We start from the raw sequence: 11154 nt of genomic DNA on the forward strand, positions 1-11154 counted from the left end.
GGTTGGTGTCCTCCCTGAGATTGGTTAGTGTCCTCCCTGAGATTGGTTAGTGTCCTCCCTGAGATTGGTTAGTGTCCCCCCTCAGATTGGTTGGTGTCCACCCTGAGATTGGTTAGTGTCCCCCCTTGAGATTGGTTAGTGTCCGCCCTGAGATTGGTTAGTGTCCTCCCTGAGATTGGTTAGTGTCCTCCCTGAGATTTGTTAGTGTCCTCCCTGAGATTGGTTAGTGTCCTCCCTGAGATTGGTTAGTGTCCCCCCTCAGATTGGTTGTTGTCCCCCCTGAGATTGGTTGTTGTCCCCCCTGAGATTGGTTGGTGTCCCCCCTGAGATTGGTTAGTGTCCCCCCTGAGATTGGTTAGTGTCCCCCCTGAGATTGGTTAGTGTCCGCCCTGAGATTGGTTAGTGTCCCCCCTGAGATTGGTTAGTGTCCCCCCTGAGATTGGTTGTTGTCCCCCCTGAGATTGGTTAGTGTCCGCCCTGAGATTGGTTAGTGTCCGCCCTGAGATTGGTTAGTGTCCGCCCTGAGATTGGTTAGTGTCCCCCCTGAGATTGGTTAGTGTCCCCCCTGAGATTGGTTAGTGTCCCCCCTGAGATTGGTTAGTGTCCCCCCTGAGATTGGTTAGTGTCCTCCCTGAGATTGGTTAGTGTCCCCCCTGAGATTGGTTAGTGTCCGCCCTGAGATTGGTTAGTGTCCGCCCTGAGATTGGTTGGTGTCCCCCCTGAGATTGGTTAGTGTCCCCCCTGAGATTGGTTAGTGTCCTCCCTGAGATTGGTTAGTGTCCTCCCTGAGATTGGTTAGTGTCCCCCCTGAGATTGGTTAGTGTCCGCCCTGAGATTGGTTAGTGTCCTCCCTGAGATTGGTTAGTGTCCCCCCTGGAAGGTTGTGATTTTTACAGAAACAGGAGATAGACTAGTGTCCTGTCTAGGGGGTGTCCTGTACATCAAGCTGCCTCACTACAGTAACATGAGACAGACTAGTGTCCTGTCCAGGGGGTGTCCTGGTACATCAAGCTGCCTCACTACAGTAACATGAGACAGACTAGTGTCCTGTCTAGGGGGGTGTCCTTGTACATCAAGCTGCCTCACTACAGTAACATGAGATATATACTAGTGTCCTGTCCAGGGGGTGTCCTGGTACATCAAGCTGCCTCACTACAGTAACATGAGACATACTAGTGTCCTGTCCAGGGGGTGTCCTGGTACATCAAGCTGCCTCACTACAGTAACATGAGACAGACTAGTGTCCTGTCTAGGGGGGTGTCCTTGTACATCAAGCTGCCTCACTACAGTAACATGAGATATATACTAGTGTCCTGTCCAGGGGGTGTCCTGGTACATCAAGCTGCCTCACTACAGTAACATGAGACAGACTAGTGTCCTGTCCAGGGGGTGTACTGGTACATCAAGCTGCCTCACTACAGAAACAGGAGATAGACTAGTGTCCTGTCCAGGGGGGTGTCCTTGTACATCAAGCTGTCTCACTACAGTAACATGAGATAGATTAGTGTCCTGTCCAGGGGGTGTCCTTGTACATCAAGCTGTCTCACTACAGTAACATGAGATAGACTAGTGTCCTGTCCAGGGGGTGTCCTTGTACATCAAGCTGCCTCACTACAGTAACATGAGATAGACTAGTGTCCTGTCCAGGGGGTGTACTGGTACATCAAGCTGTCTCACTACAGTAACATGAGACAGACTAGTGTCCTGTCTAGGGGGGTGTCCTTGTACATCAAGCTGCCTCACTACAGTAACATGAGATATATACTAGTGTCCTGTCCAGGGGGTGTCCTGGTACATCAAGCTGCCTCACTACAGTAACATGAGACAGACTAGTGTCCTGTCCAGGGGGTGTACTGGTACATCAAGCTGCCTCACTACAGAAACAGGAGATAGACTAGTGTCCTGTCCAGGGGGTGTCCTTGTACATCAAGCTGCCTCACTACAGTAACATGAGATAGACTAGTGTCCTGTCCAGGGGGTGTACTGGTACATCAAGCTGGCTCACTACAGAAACAGGATATAGACTAGTGTCCTGTCTAGGGGGGTGTCCTTGTACATCAAGCTGCCTCACTACAGAAACAGGAGATAGACTAGTGTCCTGTCCAGGGGGGTGTCCTTGTACATCAAGCTGTCTCACTACAGTAACATGAGATAGATTAGTGTCCTGTCCAGGGGGTGTACTGGTACATCAAGCTGGCTCACTACAGAAACAGGATATAGACTAGTGTCCTGTCTAGGGGGGTGTCCTTGTACATCAAGCTGCCTCACTACAGAAACAGGAGATAGACTAGTGTCCTGTCCAGGGGGGTGTCCTTGTACATCAAGCTGTCTCACTACAGTAACATGAGATAGATTAGTGTCCTGTCCAGGGGGTGTCCTGGTACATCAAGCTGTCTCACTACAGAAAGAGGAGACAGACTAGTGTCCTGTCCAGGGGGTGTACTGGTACATCAAGCTGCCTCACTACAGTAACAGGAGATAGACTAGTGTCCTGTCTAGGGGGGTGTCCTTGTACATCAAGCTGCCTCACTACAGAAACAGGAGATAGACTAGTGTCCTGTCCAGGGGGTGTCCTTGTACATCAAGCTGCCTCACTACAGAAAGAGGAGATAGACTAGTGTCCTGTCCAGGGGGTGTCCTGGTACATCAAGCTGCCTCACTACAGTAACATGAGACAGACTAGTGTCCTGTCCAGGGGGTGTCCTGGTACATCAAGCTGCCTCACTACAGTAACATGAGACAGACTAGTGTCCTGTCTAGGGGGGTGTCCTTGTACATCAAGCTGCCTCACTACAGAAAGAGGAGATAGACTAGTGTCCTGTCCAGGGGGTGTCCTTGTACATCAAGCTGCCTCACTACAGTAACAGGAGATAGACTAGTGTCCTGTCCAGGGGGTGTCCTTGTACATCAAGCTGCCTCACTACAGAAACAGGAGATAGACTAGTGTCCTGTCCAGGGGGTGTCCTTGTACATCAAGCTGCCTCACTACAGTAACAGGAGATAGACTAGTGTCCTGTCCAGGGGGTGTCCTTGTACATCAAGCTGTCTCACTACAGAAACAGGAGATAGACTAGTGTCCTGTCCAGGGGGGTGTCCTGTACATCAAGCTGTCTCACTACAGAAAGAGGAGATAGACTAGTGTCCTGTCCAGGGGGTGTCCTGTACATCAAGCTGTCTCACTACAGAAACAGGAGATAGATTAGTGTCCTGTCCAGGGGGTGTCCTGTACATCAAGCTGCCTCACTACAGTAACATGAGATATATACTAGTGTCCTGTCCAGGGGGTGTCCTGTACATCAAGCTGTCTCACTACAGTAACATGAGATAGACTAGTGTCCTGTCCAGGGGGTGTCCTTGTACATCAAGCTGCCTCACTACAGAAACAGGATATATACTAGTGTCCTGTCCAGGGGGTGTCCTGTACATCAAGCTGCCTCACTACAGAAAGAGGAGATGGACTAGTGTCCTGTCCAGGGGGTGTCCTGTACATCAAGCTGTCTCACTACAGAAACATGAGATGTTCCGACTCACACAAGCCAAGGCTACTTACCTCTCTTTCTCACAGTGTTATAAAAGTTGGCTACAGGAAACTATAAATCGCTGCCCTCTGGCATCCCATTCTCGACCTCTCCCAAACACACTCGCACACACTCACACTGCCCCCTGGCGCCCCTCCTCTCCTGCAGCCTGGGACATAAATAGACCATGGCACCAGCACTACGATGTGGGAGATGTCAAGAATGAGATAAACCAGGAACCAGCATTTTCCCACCAGTCAGTCAGAGAGATACCGCCACCACTCAGCCAGTCTCCTAGTCAGAGAGATACCATCACCACTCAGCCAGTCTTCTAGTCAGAGAGATACCATCACCACTCAGCCAGTCTTCTAGTCAGAGAGATACCATCACCACTCAGCCAGTCTCCTAGTCAGAGAGATACCATCACCACTCAGCCAGTCTCCTAGTCAGAGAGATACCATCACCACTCAGCCAGTCTCCTAGTCAGAGAGATACCATCACCACTCAGCCAGTCTCCTAGTCAGAGAGATACCGCCACCACTCAGCCAGTCTCCTAGTCAGAGAGATACCGCCACCACTCAGCCAGTCTCCTAGTCAGAAAGATACCGCCACCACTCAGCCAGTCTCCTAGTCAGAGAGATACCATCACCACTCAGCCAGTCTCCTAGTCAGAGAGATACCATCACCACTCAGCCAGTCTCCTAGTCAGAGAGATACCTCCACCACTCAGCCAGTCTCCTAGTCAGAGAGATACCATCACCACTCAGCCAGTCTCCTAGTCAGAGAGATACCATCACCACTCAGCCAGTCTCCTAGTCAGAGAGATACCATCACCACTCAGCCAGTCTCCTAGTCAGAGAGATACCATCACCACTCAGCCAGTCTCCTAGTCAGAGAGATACCATCACCACTCAGCCAGTCTCCTAGTCAGAGAGATACCATCACCACTCAGCCAGTCTCCTAGTCAGAGAGATACCGCCACCACTCAGCCAGTCTCCTAGTCAGAGAGATACCATCACCACTCAGCCAGTCTCCTAGTCAGAGAGATACCTCCACCACTCAGCCAGTCTCCTAGACAGAGAGATACCATCACCACTCAGCCAGTCTCCTAGTCAGAGAGATACCATCACCACTCAGCCAGTCTCCTAGTCAGAGAGATACCATCACCACTCAGCCAGTCTCCTAGTCAGAGAGATACCATCACCACTCAGCCAGTCTCCTAGTCAGAGAGATACCATCACCACTCAGCCAGTCTCCTAGTCAGAGAGTAGAACAGAGAGATACCATCACCACTCAGCCAGTCTCCTAGTCAGAGAGATACCATCACCACTCAGCCAGTCTCCTAGTCAGAGAGATACCATCACCACTCAGCCAGTCTCCTAGTCAGAGAGATACCATCACCACTCAGCCAGTCTCCTAGTCAGAGAGATACCATCACCACTCAGCCAGTCTCCTAGTCAGAGAGATACCATCACCACTCAGCCAGGCCCCTAGTCAGAGAGATACCATCACCACTCAGCCAGTCTCCTAGTCAGAGAGATACCATCACCACTCAGCCAGTCTCCTAGTCAGAGAGATACCATCACCACTCAGCCAGTCTCCTAGTCAGAGAGATACCATCACCACTCAGCCAGTCTCCTAGTCAGAGAGATACCATCACCACTCAGCCAGTCTCCTAGTCAGAGAGATACCATCACCACTCAGCCAGTCTCCTAGTCAGAGAGATACCATCACCACTCAGCCAGTCTCCTAGTCAGAGAGATACCATCACCACTCAGCCAGTCTCCTAGTCAGAGAGATACCATCACCACTCAGCCAGTCTCCTAGTCAGAGAGATACCATCACCACTCAGCCAGTCTCCTAGTCAGAGAGATACCATCACCACTCAGCCAGTCTCCTAGTCAGAGAGATACCATCACCACTCAGCCAGTCTCCTAGTCAGAGAGATACCATCACCACTCAGCCAGTCTCCTATTCAGAGAGATACCATCACCACTCAGCCAGTCTCCTAGTCAGAGAGTAGAACAGAGAGATACCATCACCACTCAGCCAGTCTCCTAGTCAGAGAGATACCGCCACCACTCAGCCAGTCTCCTAGTCAGAGAGATACCATCACCACTCAGCCAGTCTCCTAGTCAGAGAGATACCATCACCACCTAGCCAGTCTCCTAGTCAGAGAGATACCATCACCACTCAGCCAGTCTCCTAGTCAGAGAGATACCATCACCACTCAGCCAGTCTCCTAGTCAGAGAGATACCATCACCACTCAGCCAGTCTCCTAGTCAGAGAGATACCATCACCACTCAGCCAGTCTCCTAGTCAGAGAGATACCATCACCACTCAGCCAGTCTCCTAGTCAGAGAGTAGAACAGAGAGATACCATCACCACTCAGCCAGTCTCCTAGTCAGAGAGATACCGCCACCACTCAGCCAGTCTCCTAGTCAGAGATATACCATCACCACTCAGCCAGTCTCCTAGTCAGAGAGATACCATCACCACTCAGCCAGTCTCCTAGTCAGAGAGATACCATCACCACTCAGCCAGTCTCCTAGTCAGAGAGATACCATCACCACTCAGCCAGTCTCCTAGTCAGAGAGATACCATCACCACTCAGCCAGTCTCCTAGTCAGAGAGATACCATCACCACTCAGCCAGTCTCCTAGTCAGAGAGATACCATCACCACTCAGCCAGTCTCCTAGTCAGAGAGATACCATCACCACTCAGCCAGTCTCTGTTAAATATGTGTATGTGACCATTACGATTTGATTTGATTTGAGCAGTTGAAACGTGTTCTCTGGAGTGATGAATCACGCTTCACCTTCTGGCAGTCCGACGGACTAATCTGGGTTTGGCGGATGCCAGGAGAACGCTACCTGCCCAAATAGATCGTGCCAACTGTAAAGTTTGGTGGACGAGGAATAATGGTCTGGGGCTGTTTATCATGGTTCGGGCCCCTTAGTTCCAGTGAAGGGAAATCTTAACGTTACAGCATACAATGACATTCTAGATGATTCTGTGCTTCCAATTTTGTGGCAACAGTTTGGGGAAGGCCCTTTCCTGTTTCAGCATGACAATGTCCCAGTGCACAAAGTGAGGTCCATACAGAAATGGTTTGTCGAGATCATTGTAGATAAACTTGACTGGCCTGCACAGAGCCATGACCTCAACCCCATCGAACACCTTTGGGATGAATTGGAATGCGACTGCGAGCCAGGCCTAATCGCCCAACATCAGTGCCCGACCTCACTGATGCTCTTGTGGCTGAATGGAAGCAAGTCCCCGCAGCAATGATCCAACATCTAGTGGAAAGCCTTCCCAGAAGAGTGGAGGCTGTTATAGCAGCAACGTTCCAACATCTAGTGGAAAGCCTTCCCAGAAGAGTGGAGGCTGTTATAGCAGCAACGTTCCAACATCTAGTGGAAAGCCTTCCCAGAACAGTGGAGGCTGTTATAGCAGCAATGTTCCAACATCTAGTGGAAAGCCTTCCCAGAAGAGTGGAGGCTGTTATAGCAGCAATGTTCCAACATCTAGTGGAAAGCCTTCCCAGAAGAGTGGAGGCTGTTATAGCAGCAATGTTCCAACATCTAGTGGAAAGCCTTCCCAGAAGAGTGGAGGCTGTTATAGCAGCAATGTTCCAACATCTAGTGGAACGCCTTCCCAGAAGAGTGGAGGCTGTTATAGCAGCAATGTTCCAACATCTAGTGGAAAGCCTTCCCAGAAGAGTGGAGGCTGTTATAGCAGCAAAGGGGGACCAACTCCATATTAATGCCCATGATTTTGGAATGAGAAGTTGGACGAGCAGGTGTCCACATACTTTTGGTCATGTAGTGTATATACTGTACCACACTGTGTTGTAAATCATACCATAACATGCCTCTATGAAAACCCACTGTGTTGGAAATCGTACCATAACATGCCTCTATGAAAACCCACTGTGTTGGAAATCATACCATAACATGCCTCTATGAAAACCCACTGTGTTGGAAATCGTACCATAACATGCCTATATGAAAACCCACTGTGTTGGAAATCGTACCATAACATGCCTCTATGAAAACCCACTGTGTTGGAAATCGTACCATAACATGCCTATATGAAAACCCACTGTGTTGGAAATCGTACCATAACATGCCTCTATGAAAACGCACTGTGTTGGAAATCATACCATAACATGCCTCTATGGAAACCCACTGTGTTGTAAATCATACCATAACATGCCTCTATGAAAACCCACTGTGTTGGAAATCGTACCATAACATGCCTCTATGGAAACCCACTGTGTTGTAAATCATACCATAACATGCCTCTATGAAAACCCACTGTGTTGGAAATCGTACCATAACATGCCTCTATGAAAACCCACTGTGTTGTAAATCATACCATAACATTCCTCTATGAAAACCCACTGTGTTGGAAATCAATTACAAATGCAGTGTGATTTGTGAGTGTTGATGCTCTTTAGTTTCTTTGCTGGTAGTTTAAGTGTTTTTTTTTCACATTGTTTTTTGAGAGTCCAAGGCTAATCTCTCTCTCTCTCTCTCTCTCTCTCTCTCTCTCTCTCTCTCTCTCTCTCTCTCTCTCTCTCTCTCTCTCTCTCTCTCTCTCTCTCTCTCTCTCTCTCTCTCTCTCTCTCTCTCTCTCTCTCTCTCTCTGCCTTTCACACTCCTCTCTCTCTCTCTCTCTCCCTCTCCTCTCTCTCTCTCTGCCTTTCACACTCCTCTCTCTCTCTCTCTCTCTCTCTCTGCCTTTCACACTCCTCTCTCTCTCTCTCTCTCTGCCTTTCACACTCCTCTCTCTCTCTCTCTCTCTCTCTCTCTCTCTCTCTCTCTCTCTCTCTCTCTCTCTCTCTCACTCCTCTCTCTCCTCTCTCTTTCTCTCTCCTCTCTCTCTCTCTCTCTCTCCCTACATCCCCTTCTCCAACCCCCTATCCCCTAGGTGAGCCTGGACTCCCGGGTGAGAGAGGTGATTAACAAGAAGATACAGGAGCCTACGCCCCACACCTTTGAGGACGCCCAGCTCCAGATATATACCTTAATGCACAGAGACTCCTATCCTCGTTTCCTCAACTCGTCTATATACAGATCACTGGTTCACCCGGGCTCCCACACCTCCTCAGAGTCATAGGTTCAGCCAGGCTCCCACACCTCCTCAGAGTCATAGGTTCAGCCGGGCTTCCCGCATCTCTTCAGAGTAATAGGTTCACCCAGGCTCCCACACCTCCTCAGAGTAATAGGTTCACCCGGGCTCCCACACCTCCTCAGAGTCATAGGTTCACCCGGGCTCCCACACCTCCTCAGAGTCATAGGTTCACCCGGGCTCCCACACCTCCTCAGAGTCATAGGTTCACCCAGGCTTCCCGCATCTCTTCAGAGTAATAGGTTCACCCAGGCTCCCACACCTCCTCAGAGTCATAGGTTCAGCCGGGCTTCCCGCATCTCTTCAGAGTAATAGGTTCACAACATTTCACTCACACACACTACTCTCTCTCTCTCTCTCTCTGCCTCTCACACTCCTCTCTCTCTCCCTCTCACACTCCCCTCTCTCTCCCTCTCACACTCCTCTCTCTCCCTCTGTCTCTCTCTCTCTCTCTCTTTCTCTGTCCCTCCTCTCCCTCTCACAATTCTCTCTCCTCACTCTATCATGCTCTCTCTCCCTCTCAGACTCCTCTGTCTCTCTCCCTCTCTCTCTCTCTCTCTCTCTCTCTCTCTCTCTCTCTCTCTCTCATCCTCTCTCTCATCCTCTCTCTCTGTCTCACTCCATCTCTATCCCTTGTCTCTATCTCTCCATCCACACCCCTCTGTCTCTGTCTCTCTCCATTCCGTAACCACTTAAGGAGAAAATATCTATCCTGTTGGGGATTTTTATAATGTTTGTTTTTATGATTTTTCTGTAGGATGTTTTTTGTTGCCCAACCCTTTCACTTTTTCTATTTTTAATGAACTTCATCGTGCCACTTAGGGATTTCCTGTTCCCTATGTAGTTCACTACCCACATAGGGCTCTGGTCTAAAGTAGTGCACTATATAGGGAATAGGATGCCATAAGGCTCTGGTCAAAAGTAGTGCACTATATAGGGAATAGGATGCCATAGGGCTCTGGTCAAAAGTAGTGCACTATATAGGGAATAGGGTTCCATTTTGAGAAGCCAAGGTAACTGGAAGACACAGGGTTGTTGACGGAGAATAAAACAAGACGTGGGAGACAGAGACATTATTTCTGTTGGATATCGTTCTACTGTTCGCTGGTACTCACATTTACATACAGTATAACAATCTGCTTTGTTCCAGATAACATGCAGTATGTTATTGTTTTATTTTCTCCTGACAAAACGTCCCGATTTGAGAAGATAAAAGAACCTCGGCAATAAAGACACTGGTGACTTTCCAACGTCCACACAACGTTCACGCAACGTTCACACAACATTAAAGACACAACGTTCACACAACGTTCACACAACATTAAAGACACCACGTTCCCGACCCTGACCCCTTCTGCCGGACCGGACCGCCTGGACACTGCTGCTCTACTCCGCTTCTGACCTTTGAACTGTCACCTTTGACCTGTCCACTGTCTCCCTCACCTCACTGCTGTGATTGGCTATCAGAGGCATCGGGATGAGCTGTGGTTGGTCGATCGATCAGGGTGGTAACGGGGGCTAAGAGATTTTCCATCCCAGGTGCAAAAAAAGAAAAAGACTCACAATAAATAAAATAAAACATACAAAAGTCTGTTAACAGTTAAAGAACTGTTTCATGGGAAATGGAGTTTGATGACAACACATGTCTGTAGTTAGAAGACTGAAGATGATGCCTAGGTCTTTACTAGACTTGTTGTCACTCAAAAATGCTTTAAAACTTAGTATTATTAATGTTATTTATTTTATATTTTGTTAAACTGTGATAATGATTTTATTGTACATATATAAACAGAAACCCTTGACCATCAACACAAACCTCGAGCAAACTCTCAATCAAATCATCAACTGTGTTTAAAGTTCTCTATGTGGAACCCTATTCCCTCAATAGTGCACTAACAAAGCCATTTTTGTCAAAAGTAGTGCACTTCATAGGGAATAGGGTGCCATTCGGGACGACGCCTGTGAGTTTTGGTGTTTCCAGTTTGAAAGGCCCTGCCACTCTGGCACCGCCTGTAGGTGGTGAATGGTACTCCTTCTATGTTAGGGTGTCTCCCTGCTGAGTTCACACAAACCCACTAATACACACAATCCCACTAATACACATTGTAAGTGTGTGTGTGTGTGTGTGTGTGTGTGTGTGTGTGTGTGTGTGTGTGTGTGTGTGTGTGTGTGTGTGTGTGTGTGTGTGTGTGTGTGTGTGTGTGTGTTTCAAGTCCGTTTCCAGGTATGTTGGACAGGTGTGTCTTAGTTCTCATATAGTAGACATCATGCCAACATCATGCCAACATCGTGCCAACATTTCTCCAGAACAGCTCTGGACTGAAAGATGGACAACCAACATTTAATCCACTCTGTCCCTGGTGCTTCTGGGTAACATACTGTGAACTGAACTCCTCCCCTTCCTGTCCTAAGTCAAGTCCCCTCACTCTGTTCTGTCCCCTTCTTGTCCCAAGTCAAGTCCCCTCACTCTGTCTGGTCCCCTTCCTGTCCCAAGTCA

General features: G+C 48.9%; 1 protein-coding gene across 11 annotated transcripts in view; it reads left to right on the top strand.

Annotated features, from left to right (window-relative positions):
* Positions 1–10466, top strand: part of LOC139557913 (regulator of G-protein signaling 17-like) — a 110779-nt gene extending 100313 nt beyond the window's left edge. For 4 of the 11 annotated variants that reach the window (XR_011671500.1, XR_011671499.1, XR_011671491.1 and 1 more), the window contains 2 exons: positions 8457–8935; positions 8973–10466. Coding sequence is in view for 1 of the 11 variants with exons in the window: in XM_071373252.1 (XP_071229353.1) it covers positions 8457–8645 (189 nt within the window). In the remaining 10 variants the exon portion in view is untranslated. Of the gene's footprint in view, positions 1–8456 lie in introns of all 11 variants that reach the window. The other 7 variants (XR_011671494.1, XR_011671495.1, XR_011671493.1 and 4 more) reach the window with 7 other exon arrangements.
* The last annotated feature ends 688 nt before the right edge of the window (positions 10467–11154 follow it).

Source organism: Salvelinus alpinus, chromosome 28 (genome assembly GCF_045679555.1).
Source record: "Salvelinus alpinus chromosome 28, SLU_Salpinus.1, whole genome shotgun sequence".
NCBI classification, from domain to species: Eukaryota; Metazoa; Chordata; class Actinopteri; order Salmoniformes; family Salmonidae; genus Salvelinus; species Salvelinus alpinus.